The sequence below is a fragment of the Rhododendron vialii genome, chromosome 2a (assembly GCF_030253575.1).
Source record: "Rhododendron vialii isolate Sample 1 chromosome 2a, ASM3025357v1".
NCBI classification, from domain to species: Eukaryota; Viridiplantae; Streptophyta; class Magnoliopsida; order Ericales; family Ericaceae; genus Rhododendron; species Rhododendron vialii.
The window spans coordinates 37,196,098-37,214,016 of record NC_080558.1 but is presented as its reverse complement, the minus strand read 5'-3'; the positions used below and the strand labels follow the sequence as shown (position 1 = coordinate 37,214,016).

General features: G+C 42.5%; 1 protein-coding gene across 2 annotated transcripts; it reads right to left on the bottom strand.

Moving 5' to 3' along the window:
* Positions 1 to 458: 458 nt before the first annotated feature.
* LOC131316681 (uncharacterized) lies at positions 459 to 17,188 on the bottom strand. 2 transcript variants are annotated; one of them, XM_058346116.1, is made up of 4 exons: positions 17,071 to 17,188; positions 1,815 to 1,895; positions 916 to 1,098; positions 459 to 788 (listed from the first exon to the last, which is right to left on the bottom strand). In XM_058346116.1, exons 2-4 carry the CDS (start codon positions 1,849 to 1,851, stop codon positions 604 to 606), a joined length of 405 nt encoding a protein of 134 aa, XP_058202099.1. In that variant the 5' UTR covers positions 1,852 to 1,895; positions 17,071 to 17,188; the 3' UTR covers positions 459 to 603. The 2 variants fall into 2 exon arrangements, 1 of the variants encoding a protein (XP_058202099.1); XR_009197225.1 differs by lacking the exon at positions 1,815 to 1,895 and having other exon boundaries at positions 17,071 to 17,179.
* Positions 17,189 to 17,919: the final 731 nt, after the last annotated feature.

Sequence of the window (17,919 nt, the reverse complement as noted above, 5' to 3'; positions counted from 1 at the left end):
TTTATTTATTTTCTTTGCACCTAGCATTTCTTTTGAAAAAAATAGGTATAAATTTGAGTCTTCCCAAAATTGGGTGATAAAATTGATAGAACTCAAAATTGGTAGGCAAATGGGTATAACATTGGAAAAGAGTTAGATGAGTTTTTATGCTTTTTATTCAAATATTGGGTATGGGTAATAAAATAGGTAATAATTGGAGATGCTAACAATTACAGCTAGGGATGCTAAACAAACCAAATAGCTTGAGCTTGGTTTGAACGCGGTTCGATTTTTGGTTTATTCAAACTCGTTTAAAAAAAATAAAAGTCAAACTCAATCAATTTTTTTTTATGTACTAGGTTCTACGCTCGTGCAAGGCACAAATGCCATGCCCGTCGAAGAGAAGAAGTTATGTTTGAGGGCACTATTTTTTTTGGGGTTTTAATTGCATAGCTGAAACTGTAAGAAGTAGTTGGTAATAGCTACGAAGGCATAGTACATGCATTGATTAAAACAATTATTAGCACTCGCATAAACTTGACTACTATAGTAGGTCTTTTGCAGTTATACAATAAACCTATAATCTGCACTTTGCATATGCGAGATATGTAATCCTTTTGCTTATTATGTGATTAAGTAGTTGAGGAAATGTTTCCTAAAACCCCATAGAAAGCGATCAGACAAACAAATGTAGTGGAAAATAACAGGGTCAAAAGGGGGAGAAGGTTGTGAAGGGTGGTTGCAAGAGTCACTGTGTTGAAACCAGAAAGCATAGACACAAGATTTGTTCCTCCACTGATGAAGAAAGCCTGCACAAATGAAAAGGGTACAAAACTAACATTAACTAATTTTCCAAACACCGGCATAGACATGCTATGAAATAAAAATCGAGAAGAGAATGTTAGCATTCAAAAAATCAGCAAATGATTTTCTTACAACAGTCATGAAATGACTTTGAAAGTAGGTAGAAGCTACCCCATCCGAAGCCATCACATTTGTCAATACTGGAAATGATATGGAGCCTTTGGCCCTTTGTAGTATTCCTCAAGTAGAACACGAAACCAGCTCCGATTCTATACACATATCCACCTTTTATTCTCTTCTCAAAATCCTCTCTATCTGACAACAAAACCAAACAAAATCAAGCACAAATGAATTTAGATAATGCTCCCCAAGATCAATAATCTGAACTTTAGAAGTATAAGTAAATTATGGAGTTCTGATATTAAAATTTGGTAAGAACACCCAGAATAATGAAGGGAAAATAAATCAAGTAAGAAGCAATATGCATCGATGGGTAACAATAGAACCATAAGCAAGACAAGCACAGAAACAAAAGGACAATATTGAAGCAGAAAATGGCATCTTCAAACACTTTTTTCATGTTCTGGTGGAGCAAATAAAGAGGGTAAGTTGATTCCCAAACCAATCTCACGCAATGTTTTAGGTTTCATTTCAATGTACAGCAGATAAAGAAGACTGCATCTGTGGATGTCCCAAGCCTAACATGATGACTAACCGTTCTCTCTATTCACTATTGTTGCATCAAAAAACGGAGTCAGTGCGGCAAAACTTAGGACTCTTATTAAAATAGAAAAGATGTGGTGCTGCAAGCACAAATCAGTTCAAAACTGCAAATGTAAGATATCGTGGTTTAACTTCAAAATTGATTATTGAAACTCAAAGCCCAAGAGTAAAAATTTATTGCGATAATTAAAGCCATTTATTGTCGGGGTGCAAACATGCACCGAGCTACAGTAGGATGAGTTTCGAAGCAGTGTGATTATGTACAAGTTTTTGAGAGAGAGAGAGAGAGATTACATAAAATTCCACACATGAATCACGCATAACAAGCCACTGAGCATCCATCATTGTGAAAGCTATACAATATAGAACATGAAACGCCTCTTCATCATCTGCAATTGTAAAGACGCATCGTTTCATTTGTTAGGAATGGGAAAAACTGGACATCATCCTTCTAAATTCTAGATGCAAAGACACCTTAAGATTTAATTAGCATGGACATTTTACCTCTTAATAATCTAACAAAATTGATTCCTGGAAGACCTCTTGGTTTTACTGTGAAAGAGAAGGGAAAGAAGATACAAAGCAAAAACGACATTTTTTTGTTTATCATTCAACATAGAATGGCATAAAATCTCCCAATGCCCCTTCTGACATTGAATCCCCAAATGTAAACTAAACATATGGCTTCAGATGAAAACATAGCAAGTTAACAGACGTAAGTATAAATTCAGCCTTTGAATCAACATGAATGATACATTAATGCCAGCAACAGAAAACTTTAATGTCGCATATTCTTTACAGTTTATACAACAAACCAATCCTACTAAAAAGAAAAGGTTCAGCAAGCATTTTAAAGTTGCATTTCTATGACTTTTAATTTAACAAATGTATGATACTTAATTATAATCCCTTAAAAGAAGACATAACAGATTGTTACGATTAACAGATTGTTATTATAATCTTTTAACAAATGAAGCGAATCAATTGAAGGAATAAAATGACAACAAAATTGGACGCCTATGAAGTTGAAAGACAGAGAGAATGTCGTGCCTAAAGGAGGATTCAAGCACGGGTGAATGTAATATTAATATAGCCTCAATCAACATCAATCACCAAATCCTACTCGACGAATCCATGAACTGGCTATAACAAAAGTAAGAAATAAGTTTTAAACTATAAAGCAAATGGATTTTTACTAACATCAATCCAGCCAGAAAAAGATTCCCAACACTTGTGTTTGGTCAAACAAAGATTACCATTCATTTGTCTCTCATACATTTTGTCGAACACATAGAATGCAAAAAAAAAATGAAAGCACACTTTGAATGGATGTTCACAGACATGTAGTTATCCTACAACAAGTGTCCCGTTAGCTGATCGGGAATTTGTTTTGGTGGACTCGTTGGGCATGGGACATATTCATACCTAGTTTAGCGTTTTGGCATCGGTTTGCCCTGTACTCCTAAATGTTACAATGATACTCTATCTCGACTGTAGTGTCTTTGCTTAGTCTATGTTATTTCCGTTTGACCCCAAAAAAAATAATAATAGCCAAAGAGAATGTCTTCCCAGTCGCATAAGCGTACGTCTCCCCTTCGTATTAAATGTTGGCAACCCCCCAACGGATGCAAACAATGTCCAGGATGAACATATACAAGGGTGGAGCCACATTATGGCAAGTGGGGTCAACCCCACTCACATGTAAAGTTTCTTCAATATAGGTATAGATTTCGATTATTTACATGAATCTGACCCATAAATATAAAAAAATTGCCCCAAGAAACTTAGTAGAATTCTTAAATTTGTAACTTTTCAAACAATGCTTAGATACTTGTGGAGTTGATAGCACCTATGACCGTGAGGTTTCGAATCTAAGACCTTAAGAATGAGCAAACCAATAAGTCTCAGGCCTTGACCGGCCTTGACCACCAAGCCAATTCATTTGGGTTACTGAGGCTAGTTGTTCGATTGGGCCAAAGTTGGTAGTATTTTTGCGTGGGGGTTGGATCGTGCATCTTAAACTAAAGCAACACCTTTCTAATTGGTCAAGCTCTTTCTATATTGCAAGATTACGCCTCTAAATTTATGGACAGGAGAAATTACTGTGCAAAGGTTTAGTATCCAACCCTCTCACAATCGTTGTCCACAAAGCCAACAGTTTCGATAATTGTTTTCATATTTTCTACAGAAATAACACCTTTTCATGAAACCACTAAAAGGATTAATTTACCTGTCCACGAGTTACTAACACAAGGTATGACTACATAGCATACTTGAAAGGTAGAATATAGTTATATTTGCTTTGAAGGAGTTCCTCATAACAAAATTAAAAACTGACTTATATGAGTTCGGGATTATGGTTTCAGATAAGGAGTTACAAAATTTCCTTCCCTTAGAAGAATATTTCAGGCCGGGGCTTTACATGTTCGACATTGGGCAGAACAATCTAGATTATGCATTCTATTTGAACTCTAAAGACCAAGTTTTTTTTTGGATCCCAACTATTGTGGATGTAGGGAGGTATTCCCGAGCAGATACATTTTAGTTACCAAACACGTGATGTTTGGGAGCACGTGGTAAATACGACTGGACTTATCGCCGAGCAGTACGGTGAACAGCAATATGGACCAGTGATATGAGAAGTCATGGCTTCAAGCCGACTGTTCGGTTATGATACAGCCGAACAGATGTAGTAAAGAACCTAGCACGTGATACGAGTGATCACGGGTTGAAGGCAATGCAATCGATATCCGAATAAATGGTACGTGGGATCATAGTTTGAATATAGACAGGACAGTCATGCTAAACAAGTGTTCGGCAATATGGACCAGTGACATGAGAAGTCAATGGTCCAGAGAGGTTGTACGATTCTCGGTACAATAACATGAGACGTTATTGGACCAGATACAAGGAAAGTGACATGTGATGCCACTGTTCAGATACATTGTTCGGCAAGAGAAAAGCCGAACAGAAGGAGAGCTCCTTAGAAAGGATATGGTCCAAATTGTTTCCTTAGGACCAGTTACATGTGAAGTAACTGGTCCAGACCTTTTGTTCGGCTATGAGACGGCCGAACAAGGAAAGAGGTCCTGTCAGATGATGAAATAGAGGGAACATTCCGGAAGAGTCCAGAAACAGTGGTATTCCGTTAAAGGAATAAGATCCCGAGAATATAGGGTCTGAGAAAGATACCCAATGAGAATGGGATGTTCGGTCAGTAATGGAAAAGAATCCTGAAAGGACTCTTTTCCATAAATTGATAAAGGAAACGAGAATCCTTGATATCCTGGGTTTCCTATACGAGTTGGGAATCCTATGGCAATAGGGATGCTTGGGCACCAAGCATCCGAATGTCTATATAAACAGAGCAAGCCTAGAGGTAAAAGGTACGCAATACGTTGCATTATTATTGCTTTCCTACTGATAATTAGGGCTGAGTTTTCTAGTACGTGATACTAACAAAGGCATCGGAGGGCCTTTGCCACGAGAGGCAAAGGTGCACTCACCCCCTGTCTATTTTGCAGATTAGGGTTCAGACGTCGAGCTAGGGTTCCAGTGAAGAGGCACGAATAAGCCGTTGCAATCCAATTGATCCGAAGCGTCAATTGTTTTCATCCCCCTACAATTGGCGCCGTCTGTGGGAAACGAAAGAATTCCCTTTTGAAATACGACCATGGTGGAAGTAACTCCAGCAACGCCGCATGAACCAAAAGATGTGTTAGACGAGGGAAGGGACAAATCACCACCCGGGGCTCCGAGAAAGCCCCAGGGTGGGAACAGAAGGAACATGAGTAAGGACCGCCCCCTTACCGTGCATCATAACTCCAAAAATAGAGGAGATGGAGAGACGGCTTCAAGATCCACGAGAAGGAGTAAATCCCATCAAAGGGATGAATCAATCGCGCACTCCAGGAGTGTGCACCATAGTGACGACGTTCTTGATAGGAAGAGGCAAGAAGTCGAGGAGTATGCTCGTCTAATTAAAAAACGAGAGCATGAAATCAGAGAATTGGAAAGAATTAGGGAGCATCCGGAGGATTCTGGCCTGTCTCGAGGAAATTCTAGAGGCAGTAGGTATGCTATGGTACAATACAGAAAAAATCCTTCACGAGGAAGAAGGAGCAGAAGTCCTGTTAGAGGGCGTCACGAAGCTTCTCCACGAAAAAGGGGAAGAACAAGTAGAAGCCGAACACCGGAGAGAAAGACTCCTTCACGAAAAAGGAGGAGCAGAGACCGGAGTTCTACCCCCGAGGAAGAGGACACGAGAAAGCATCATCGAGACAGGTACGAGAGACCTGATGCTGATTGGGTCAAGGCTTCGGCCCACAAGTCAAAGGAGCAAGAGGATGGGACAGTGACTGCACGAGAAGCAGCACGCAAGGCCTTGAGTAATATTGCAGCCTCTCCCTTTACAAAGAGGCTACAAGAAGCAAGGTTGCCGAGCAGAGTGAAGCACGGTGTATTCGTACTTTACGAGACAAATACGGATCCCGTAGCTCACATACAGCATTACCAACAGGCCATGTTTATGCATGAGGGGGATGATTCCATCTTGTGCAAGATGTTTCCCTCCAGTCTTGACAAGGTGGCTTTATCCTGGTTTCATAAGTTGGCCCCGCGATCCATACGAGGATGGAGGCAGTTGGCAGAGGAATTCACTGCTCGGTTCTTAACGAGCAGAAAGGCCCCAAAGACTTTTGAGAGTCTTTCCACCATGAAGCAGGAGGAGAACGAGCAGATCAGGGATTATGCAAAGAAGTACTGGGAAACTTTCAACGAGATTGAAAGTTGCAGTGAAGAGTATGCAATTGCTACGTTCAAAACTGGTTTGCCTGTTCGGGGGGAGCTGCGCCGTTCATTGAATAAACATCCAGTAGCCACCTTGGCTAAATTGATGGAACGGATAGAGCAACATGCCAGAATGGAGGATGACATACTCCGTGAGGATGGCAGGATGGTTGCCGAACAGCAGAAGGCACCTGCCAAAAAGGTGGATAAGCCTGAACCCAAGTCTTACAAAGACAGAAGGGAGTACGGGCAGGCTAAGAAAGAGCCATACAAGGACAAGCAAGCTCCTGACCCCAAGTCCTTCTTCTCTATCACTACGGTTTGGAAGGAGCCAATATACAGGATTCTTTATCGAATAAAGAATCAGCCATATTTCAAATGGCCCCCAAGTCTAGGCGGAGACAAAGATGCAAAGCGTGCTACGAATCAGCACTGCAGTTATCACAAAGATTGGGGCCATATGACCGAGGATTGTGAGGTATACAAGAGGCACCTTGATGATTTGGTCTCGCGGGGCTATCTCAAGGAGTTTATCCAGGAGGACCCTAAAGAGAAAGGGAAGGCCATGGAACTGGGTTACGAGCAACACCCTAAAGGCGTGATCCATATGATACATGGGTTGGCTGCACCTTATACGAGGAGTGAGGTGAGGCTGTTGCAAAGGCAGGTCAAGCATGATCAGCACGTGATGCGGTTGGGAAACAAGAGAGGGCGAGAGACTAATGCATGCAACGAGAGCATGGCATTTAGTGACGATGATTTGGCGGAGGTCCAAGTACCCCACAATGATACATTGGTCGTAACCCTACGAGTTGGGGAATACGACATCGAAAGAATTCTAGTGGACTCGGGGAGTTGTACAGAGGTGTTGTACTATGATGCATTCAAGAAGCTGGGCCTGGCCCAATCAGACTTAGAACAGTCTACAACGCCTCTTATTGGGTTCGGTGCAGGAGCAGTCTGGCCCCTCGGAAAGGTAGCGTTACCTGTTCGGGCCGGATCAGTAGTGTTGAGAACAGATTTTTTGGTGGTCGATGTCCCATCTTCCTATAACGCGATTATAGGAAGGACTTGGTTGCACAAAATGAGAGCAGTTTCCTCGACTTATCACCAGGTGGTGAAGTTCCCAGGATCAAATGGGATTGAAATCCTTAAAGGAAACCAGAAGGTGGCACAGCAATGCTTGATTTCCATCATCAAAACAGCCCCAAAGGTCCACCATGTTCACACACTGGAAGTACCAGATCAACCAACCATCGAGGATGTTGGGAGAAGCCCGGCTGAAAAAGTGGTTGAGGGCCTGGAGAAGATTCAGATCAACGAGATTGATCCTGAAAGATATTTTTTGATTGGGAAATCATTACCAGCAAACGAAAAGGCTGAGTCGATAAGATTTTTAAAGGAATACATTGATGTTTTTGCATGGGTGCCAGAGGAAATGCCCGGGGTGGATGCAGACGTGATCTGTCATCATTTAAACATTGACCCTCAACACAAGCCGATCATTCAGAAAAAACGAAGGGCTGCCGCGCAGCATGTAGATGCAGTGATTGAAGAGGTCGATCGTTTATTGGAGGCCAAGGCAATACGTGAAGTCTATTACCCAAAGTGGTTATCCAACACTGTTGTGGTAAAAAAGAAGAACGGAAAGTGGCGTGTCTGCGTGGACTTCACAGACCTGAACAAGGCATGTCCTAAGGACAGTTTTCCCTTGCCTAGGATTGATGAATTGGTTGATGCAACCTCTGGCTACGAGCGAATGAGTTTTCTCGATGCATATCGAGGATATCATCAGATAGCTATGTTTGAACCTGATCAAGAGAAGACTTCGTTCATCACACCACGAGGGTTATATTGCTATAGTGTCATGCCGTTTGGGCTGAGGAATGCTGGGGCTACATACCAAAGACTTGCAACCATTATGTTCAAGAAGCTCATCGGGAAAACTTTGGAAGTTTACATAGATGATATGGTGGTAAAGAGTCGAGAAAAGGGAGGGCATATTTCTGATCTAAAGGAAGTGTTCGAAATCCTGAGGAAGTATAAATTAAAGCTCAACGCCTCGAAGTGTGCGTTTGGAGTTGGTTCAGGAAAATTCCTGGGTCATTTGGTAACTTTGAGAGGGATAGAGGCAAATCCCGATCAGATTGATGCCTTACAAAGATTACAGAGTCCCAAAACTACCAAGGAAGTCCAGAGGCTGACTGGAATGGCAGCAGCACTTAACAGATTCATCAGCAGGTCAAGCGACAAATGCAGACCCTTTTTTCAGCTATTGAAAAAAAGGGAGGAATTTGAATGGGGAGCAGAATGTGAACAAGCTTTCCAGGACCTGAAGAAGTACCTGGCCGAGCCCCCATTGTTGTCAACTCCACAGTCTGGTGAGTCTTTAATTCTGTACTTAGCTGTTTCCGAGCACGCAGTTAGTGCAGTCTTATTGAGGGATTTGGGAATCGAGCAAATCCCCATTTATTATGTTAGCAAAACATTGTTGGATGCAGAGACGAGATATCTGCCTTTAGAAAAACTTGTCCTGGCACTTAGGACGGCAACCAGGAAATTGCCACACTACTTCCAAAGCCATAAGGTTGTGGTTTATACTGAGTATCCATTAAAATCACTGCTTCGAAAGGCAGATTTTTCGGGAAGGATCTCGACATGGTCCGTAGAGTTAAGTCAGTATGATCTCAAGTATCAGCCACGCACAGCAATTAAAGGCCAGGTGTTGGCTGATTTTGTGGCAGAGTTTTCCCCCACTGTTGCTCCCTTGCCTCCTACGAGAAAGGAACAGGCAGTTCAGACATCATCCTTGAAGGATCGACCCGTGGCCGAACAGGATCCCAAAGAATGGAAGTTATTCGTTGATGGATCAGCGTGTAATACTGGTTCTGGAATTGGAGTTGTCCTCTTTCCTCCTCAAGGAGTTCTGATTGAACTCTCTATTCGGCTTGGATTCAGTACATCGAATAATGTGGCTGAATATGAAGCACTCTTGGCTGGATTGAGAAGTGCAAAGACCCTCAAAGCAGAACGGGTCAGGGTGTATTGTGATTCCCAGCTTGTTGTGAATCAACTGTCCGGCGAGTACGAGACTCGGAATGAAAAGATGGTAGCCTACGTGCAGGCAGCAAAAGACTTGCTTGATACCTTCGAGAGGGTATATATTGAGCAAATAAGTTCTGGACAGAATGCTCATGCAGATTCTTTAGCTTGGTTGGCTGCAGCAGTACCAACAGAGTTTAAAAGAAGGGTGGCAGTAGAATACCTCAATGAGCCGAGCATTGGGAGGAGTGTAGACTTGGTCTTGGACGTGAACCAAGGACCAAGTTGGATGGACCCAATAATGGAGTTCTTACGAGACGAGATACTCCCTTCTGATAAAAAGGAGGCCCACAAGATAAGAGTCAAATCTGCTAGGTTTTGGCTGTCCCCAGAGGGTAAGTTGTATAGGAAATCCTTTACGGGTCCCTATTTGCTATGTGTACATCCTGAGATGGTACAGAAGTTCCTTCATGAAATCCACGAGGGAACATGTGGGAGCCATGCTGGAGGCAGATCTATTGCCCACCGAGCAATTACTCAAGGCTATTGGTGGCCACACATGCAAGAAGATGCAAAGGTGTATGTAAAGATTTGTGAGAAGTGTCAAAAATTCTCACCAATGATTCAAACACCAGCCGAAGATCTGGTGCCTTTGACAAGTCCCTGGCCTTTTGCTCAAATGGGGGATGGATATCGTGGGTCCATTGCACAAAGCAACTGGGAATCGAAAATTCCTGCTTGTTGCAACTGACTATTTTACAAAGTGGATTGAGGCAGAACCACTGGCCAAAATCACTGAGCCAATGATTGAAAGGTTCGTGTGGAAAAGCATCATCACTCGTTTTGGGGTCCCTTATTCATTGATTACAGACAATGGATCCCAATTCCAGAAGAAATTCAAGGCTTTTTGTGCCCAATATGGAATAAGAAATTTTTATTCCACCCCAGCCTACCCTCAGAGTAATGGGCAAGCAGAGGCGTCTAATAAAACTATCCTAGATGGGATAAAGAAGAGGCTGGACAAAGCAAAGGGAAAATGGCCCGATGAGTTACCATTAGTTTTGTGGGCTCACCGAACAACGCCTAGGAGGTCTACGGGAGAGACCCCCTATTCGTTGGCATTTGGAACAGAGGCTGTCATACCTCTGGAAGTAGGTCTGCCGACCAACAGGACAGCTTTGGTTGAAAGTGGAGGCAATGACAGGGCCCTTGAAATCGAGCTTGATCTTGCCGAGGAGAAGAGAGAAAAGGCCTTGGTACATCTTGCTTCATACCAAGAACAGCTGATGAAAAGCTACAACAAACATGTTCGTCCTAGAGAATTTGGTGTTGGGGACCTTGTGCTACGAAAAGTGCTCGGCAACACCAAGGTTGCCAATGAAGGCAAGCTGGGGGCCAACTGGGAAGGCCCGTATAGAGTAACTGAGATTGTGGGCGTAGGAGCCTATAGATTGGCAGATCTGGATGGTGATCCAATTCCTAGGCCTTGGAATGTTCATAATTTACGAAAGTTCTTTGTTTAGAAGTATTAAAATCTGTTTTGGATTTACACTACGTGATTGTGTGGGGATTACGAATATAATCCCTTTGTTCTAGTTTTGATTATTTTTGCAAAGGGTACGAGTAACGCCCTCTCGCGTTTTACAGATTATGAATAAAATCACTTCTTTCGAATAACTGTTGTGGTATTTAAATACGAACTACGAGTTTGATTCTCCTTATTCGTATTGGGGAGCAGGGTATACCTTTTGAGTATGTGAAACTTAAAAGTTTTATACATTTTTAAGTACGTGGCACTTAACGAGTACAAGTACGAAACACTTGTATAGAATCCCAAGTATGTGAAACCTGGGTATACATTTGAATGCAAGTATGAATACACTTGTATGTATTTTCTTAAAGTACGTGATACTTAGCAAGTATGAAAATACTTGTGTGTTTTCTTTTAACAAATACAAGTACGAAATACTTGTATGGACGTTCAAAGTACGAGATACTTATAACAGTACGAGACACTGGGAAACAAATGTTTTTAAGTACGTGAAACTTAAACAACATTAAGTACGTAAAACTTAACAGGCATGAAAGATTTGTACGAAATACTTATGCAATCAAATGATGCTTAAACAGTACGAACTACTTAGATTGAAAATCAAGTATGTGAAACCTGGGTATACATTTGAATGCAAGTATGAATACACTTGTATGTATTTTCTTAAAGTACGTGATACTTAGCAAGTATGAAAATACTTGTGTGTTTTCTTTTAACAAATACAAGTACGAAATACTTGTATGGACGTTCAAAGTACGAGATACTTATAACAGTACGAGACACTGGGAAACAAATGTTTTTAAGTACGTGAAACTTAAACAACATTAAGTACGTAAAACTTAACAGGCGTGAAAGATTTGTACGAAATACTTATGCAATCAAATGATGCTTAAACAGTACGAACTACTTAGATTGAAAATTGCATACGAACAGATGCAGCAAACATGGACGCCGAGCAAACCATAAGAGTTATGCCACGAAGGGCCGAATACCTGTTTTAAAAGTAAAGTATTGATAGTACTGGTACCACGCAGGGTAAAAAAGGCTATGGTCATGCAAGACCAGCCAGATGATTTTTAAAACTACCTGTTTACTATCTTAATCCAGGTTCTGAACCTCAGAAGGGACATCAGCCTCATCAACAACAGTAGCAGTTTGTACCTCTGGGATAACGATCTCAGTGGTCACTTCCAGAACAGATGATTGCACAACGTCATTTTGTGCCTCAACTTGTATTTCTTCATCAACATCTGCAAAATCATCAATCTGTTGATCAACGTCGTCTGCTGGAGCTGCAACTTGGCGACTTGGTAGATCATTCTCAACCCATAGGGGAGAATCCTCAGCAACTCCTGCCTTTGTGAGGCACGCCTCCCAGCAAGCAACCCAGATTTGGTCTTGAATATCAGGCATCTGCTCGACATAACTTGATGTTGTGGCGTCAAACCCCTTCTGATAACCATCTTCAAAGGATGCCTTTTTGGTGCTGTCCATCTCGGCCAAGACTTGATGCAGACTCTCCTCCATGGTCACGAGCTTGCCCTTTGTCTCAGACAAGTCAGCTTTAGCTTTATCTCTCTCTCTCTCTAATCTCGTGACTGTTCGGATCAACCTGGTATTGTCATTTAAAAGCCTGATCCTCTCGGCTTCAGCTTCCTGGAATTTTTGGCCCAGTACGACCATTTTTTGAATAAACTGGCAAAAACAGCAAGTGGTAAGTGACGAGTGTAGCAATATTTGATATGTGGTATACGAAAAAATACATAAAGACTTATATGAAAAGATTGAGTCACATTACCTTGATTCCACTGACGAGACCAGTGGACACAAGCCGATCAGGGGGAGACAATGACTCTTTCTGTAAGTCAACAGGGAGTAGCAACCCTTGGGCCAGAGCAAGTGCTGTCTCCGATGAACTAGCACTGTCCCCGACGTGAACGGGACGGTCTCCTCTAGTGAATAGAGGAGTCCATGTTTGAGGAAGTACTTGGGTAGTTGGTGAAACGGGGTGATGTGTTTCGATGTCTGCTTGAGAAGCAGTACCAGTAGGGTCTTCTGATCTAGGCCGTTTGTCTCTGTGAGCATCACTGGCCTCTATGGTAGTCTCCACTTCACGAGATGAAGTGGAGCGGCTCGAACCGCCTCTGTTACGACGGGGTGCAGGAGGGGCGTTCCCGGTGGAAGCTACCCGACCAGATCCCCGTCCCCGAGAAGAGACGGTTAGGAGAGAGCTGAGGTTTAAAGGCTGACGTGTCATGGTGCTAGAGTTAGGAGAAAATTGAGAATAACCTGACGAGGATGATTGACTGGTGTCAAGATTCACTACTGGCTGTTCGGGTTGAAGAGAGGAGGCCTGACTTCGTGAGGATCTTCGAACTCTCACTCGTGGTAATGGAATTCCTTCAGAAATTGGGATTTCACCCAGTTGACCAGCTACGGTTACTCCTGCGTTAGCTCTTGTGCTCCTGGTCGGAGGAGCAGTTGATGTAGAGGCAGCACTGGTGCTAGGATGAGCAAGCCGCCTGTCGATGACACCTCTGTACGCAGGCTCGTATCCCAGCAGTACGTCAGCGTCACGACCCCGACCAGCTGTTCGGGTACCAGGCACACCTTTATATTTGAGGACTTTGTTAATATCCTCTGTTCGGATGTTGCTTGGGGTGCGTCTGGGACGATGATTAACGTTTTCAGCTGCAAACATTCGAATCAACAAAACAAATTTAGTACATGGAAAGGCTACGAGAAAGCAGTAAATGAAGAATTGTAAAAAGGGTAAAATCAAGAGCATACGTGGATAGCCCCATATGTGGGGGCAATGGAGCCCCAGCACTTGGCCATCTTCCCCTAAAGGTTCGAATGCTCCAGTCACATAGAGGAAGTCGATTTCGTGGTCACGAGCAGAATCTGGCAGATTGAGCACGAAGCGCTTCTCTGCTCTCCTAACTTTGAAGTAGTAAGTATTATACTCAGGGTTTAGTACTATACTATACCACCACTGGATGTCCCAGATTCCTAAATTGGTTTCTAGAATCCCATTTAGGGCTATAGTCCCCATTATCAGTCTAAAAACATTCGTAGAAACTTGCATGAGTGTAAGACGGTACCAGCTTAAAATCTGGCGGAGGAGTGGATGAAGGGGGAAATGGACCCCGCCTTCAACAATGGACACGATTGGGATACACATTCTATCCCACGATCCAGCATCCCTATCCGCTCCTAATGGAGCGAGTTCAAGCCCTACGTTTTCAGGGATATTGTATTTTTCTCTAAATGCCGCCATGGCAGCAGGGGTATCACAAAGCTTCCTAAACTTACTGGGTCTAGGAGGGTTGTCATCCGCCATGACTATATTCAGAAAAGAAGAAAAGATGGGAATGGGTACGAATTGAAACCCTAGAAACGACCCACCAAATCTGAATGAGATCTCGGATAGAAACCTAAGAAGAAGAAGGGGAATGAGAGCGAGAATCTTACAAGAATATTGTGACGATTCCCTGAGATGCAATCGAGTTTGCAGACGGCGGCAATGGCAGAAAGCTTTTAAGAGAAAAACTGAACGTTTGAATATTTTTGGATGAAAAACCAAAACGAGCCCTTTCAGAGGTTTAAGGGTGAGAGACAGAGACGAAACGTCTCCTCTCACACCGTTATAGGAAAAAGTAACGGAAAGTGGAAACCGTTCTGACGCCGTTTCATAGAACGTCAGTTCGAAGTTAATGCTAGGCATACGAAAACGTGCCACGTGGAGTCGTTTACCCCGAAATGGTATAATGACATAGGCGCCAAAGGGCATCAATGAAGTATGGAAATTATGACTGCACGGGATCAACAGAGTTTGGTCTGGCTTTTGTTTCTAAGCATCATATATTACCCCCGAACAGTGGTAAATACATGAAGCTGGGGAGCAATTGTAGGGAGGTATTCCCGAGCAGATACATTTTAGTTACCAAACACGTGATGTTTGGGAGCACGTGGTAAATACGACTGGACTTATCGCCGAGCAGTACGGTGAACAGCGATATGGACCAGTGATATGAGAAGTCATGGCTTCAAGCCGACTGTTCGGTTATGATACAGCCGAACAGATGTAGTAAAGAACCTAGCACGTGATACGAGTGATCACGGGTTGAAGGCAATGCAATCGATATCCGAATAAATGGTACGTGGGATCATAGTTTGAATATAGACAGGACAGTCATGCTAAACAAGTGTTCGGCAATATGGACCAGTGACATGAGAAGTCAATGGTCCAGAGAGGTTGTACGATTCTCGGTACAATAACATGAGACGTTATTGGACCAGATACAAGGAAAGTGACATGTGATGCCACTGTTCAGATACATTGTTCGGCAAGAGAAAAGCCGAACAGAAGGAGAGCTCCTTAGAAAGGATATGGTCCAAATTGTTTCCTTAGGACCAGTTACATGTGAAGTAACTGGTCCAGACCTTTTGTTCGGCTATGAGACGGCCGAACAAGGAAAGAGGTCCTGTCAGATGATGAAATAGAGGGAACATTCCGGAAGAGTCCAGAAACAGTGGTATTCCGTTAAAGGAATAAGATCCCGAGAATATAGGGTCTGAGAAAGATACCCAATGAGAATGGGATGTTCGGTCAGTAATGGAAAAGAATCCTGAAAGGACTCTTTTCCATAAATTGATAAAGGAAACGAGAATCCTTGATATCCTGGGTTTCCTATACGAGTTGGGAATCCTATGGCAATAGGGATGCTTGGGCACCAAGCATCCGAATGTCTATATAAACAGAGCAAGCCTAGAGGTAAAAGGTACGCAATACGTTGCATTATTATTGCTTTCCTACTGATAATTAGGGCTGAGTTTTCTAGTACGTGATACTAACAAAGGCATCGGAGGGCCTTTGCCACGAGAGGCAAAGGTGCACTCACCCCCTGTCTATTTTGCAGATTAGGGTTCAGACGTCGAGCTAGGGTTCCGGTGAAGAGGCACGAATAAGCCGTTGCAATCCAATTGATCCGAAGCGTCAATTGTTTTCATCCCCCTACAGTGGACGAGTTTGAGATTGGAATAAAGGTTAGCAGTAGGCTACTCTTTGCTTGCATGATTGTACTATGATACTATCTATTAGCAAAAGTCAATCTTATCAATATACCCGAGTAACATGCTTTCGTGTGATATTTTTTCATTTTAGGAACTCTATTATCAAGGGGTAAGGAATTTTTGGATCCAAAACACTGGTCCACTTGGGTGCTTACCTAGAATAATTGAAACATTTGGTAAGGACCCCTCAGATTTAGACAAAATCGGGTGTGTGAGTTCACACAACAATGCTGCTAAGCTTTTCAACACACAACTCCATGCCGTTTGTGCAAATTTCCAGGGACAGTTTTCTGAAGCCAGCTTGACCTTTGTGGACATTTTCAGCATAAAATCCAACCTAATATCAAACTACTCTCAACTTGGCAAGTCTCATGTTTCAACATCTCCCACATACTTTGAATCAAAGAACCCTAGTTAGGCAGTAGCGGATTTAGGCTAGGGCCAGTGGGGGCACGGTCCCCCACTGCAGATTTTGTAAGTTTTCTTCTTCTTTTTTTAGTAGAATTTACCTCATGACTAACTACTTTAAACTAAACTAAAATTCATTTTCTCCCCACAAACCCACTCACAAATAGAGATCAAAAGGCTTGAGAAGTTTAAAATGTGAAACCCAAGGCTCCTATCACTTAGCACAACACCCAAGAACCTCATGTATATTCGTGGGTATTTAGGTTGTTTTCGATTGGTTCAGGCAACCCAAAACATCTTAACGCGCACCCAACAAACTAAAAACAATAGTAAACTAAAAAGGATTAGGGCTTGGGTTTGCAGATTCGCAGCAAATCAAGACCAGAACTCGCAAGGAATCGAAACCCTAATCCATAGATCCCAAACCCAGAAACCACAAGCAATGGAACCCTAACCAAGAAATCATAGTAAACTCATCAAAACCCTAAGCCATAGATCCCAAACCTAGAAATCAAACTAAGAAATCACAATGAAGTCATCTGACAACTGTGTGTGCGTGTGTGGTGCGCGGGCAACCGGCAGTGCACAGGAACGAAAGCAACAACACCATAAACTCTTCTAACAACTCACACGAACTCAACGCACACGGAAAGAAGCAAAACATAGCATAAATTATGTCGTACATAAACAGCACTCACCGTGAATCGTAGCAGTAGGAAATCAAAGAGGAGGCGAGAGGAATCATGGAGGAGGTAGGAGAACTCTCTCTCTCTCTCTCTCTCTCTTTGTGTTTTCCTCTGATCAACCAGACAAAAGAAGGGAATAAAGAGGGGGAACGGCGAGACGTGGCATGATCTAGTCCACGGTTCAAATGGGCTGAAAGGACCGAACTACCCAGCTGGAAACGTTTGCACTGTTTGCAATTGAGGGGCAAATTCGTCCCAAATTGGAAATTTGAGGAGGAAAAACTGCTCCTTTATATATAGGAGGAGGAAATTAAAGTCAAACTTGAGTATATAAGTGTTTGGCTCGATAGGCTTGTAAATTGTAACGCCCCTAATTTTAGGTACGTTAAAAGGATAATTTATTACAAAAATTAAAGAGAGTCACTGCTCATTATTACAACATAACTCTCGTAAGAGTATATTAAACACAAAATAGGAAGCTAGGGTTCCTAACTACTGCTCCGCTTGTTCCTCCATCCTAGTGAGTTCTTCGGCTCCGAACGCCTCCAAAGTGAAGAGTTCACCCTGTTCATCTATCAGATCTGACATATTATACCGGCGTCGCCACCCATATAATATGTCAGGGTCACCAAAAGGTAACACCATGAGCTACAAAGGCTCAATAGTATAATCCTACATACTAACTCTTAACTTAAGAACAAGATATCGTAATAACAACGATTCTACATAAATCAATCATAATTGACAAACAGTTCATCAAATCCACATCCCTTATTCAAGCTCATTATAGATCGTGTCGTTATTTCCACTTTTCTTTTTCCAAAACACCTTTCTAACTCACCCAACCTCGGTTCCGCCGTT

Excerpts from the sequence above, each read along its gene's own strand:
- LOC131316681 (XM_058346116.1), bottom strand. The coding sequence starts at position 1,851 with ATGATGGATGCTCAGTGGCTTGTTATGCGTGATTCAT. Across the intron at positions 1,099-1,814 it reads GCTTGTTATGCGTGATTCAT|ATAGAGAGGATTTTGAGAAG; the intron begins GTGTGGAATTTT and ends TTTTGTTGTCAG. Across the intron at positions 789-915 it reads AAAGTCATTTCATGACTGTT|GCTTTCTTCATCAGTGGAGG; the intron begins GTAAGAAAATCA and ends TCATTTGTGCAG.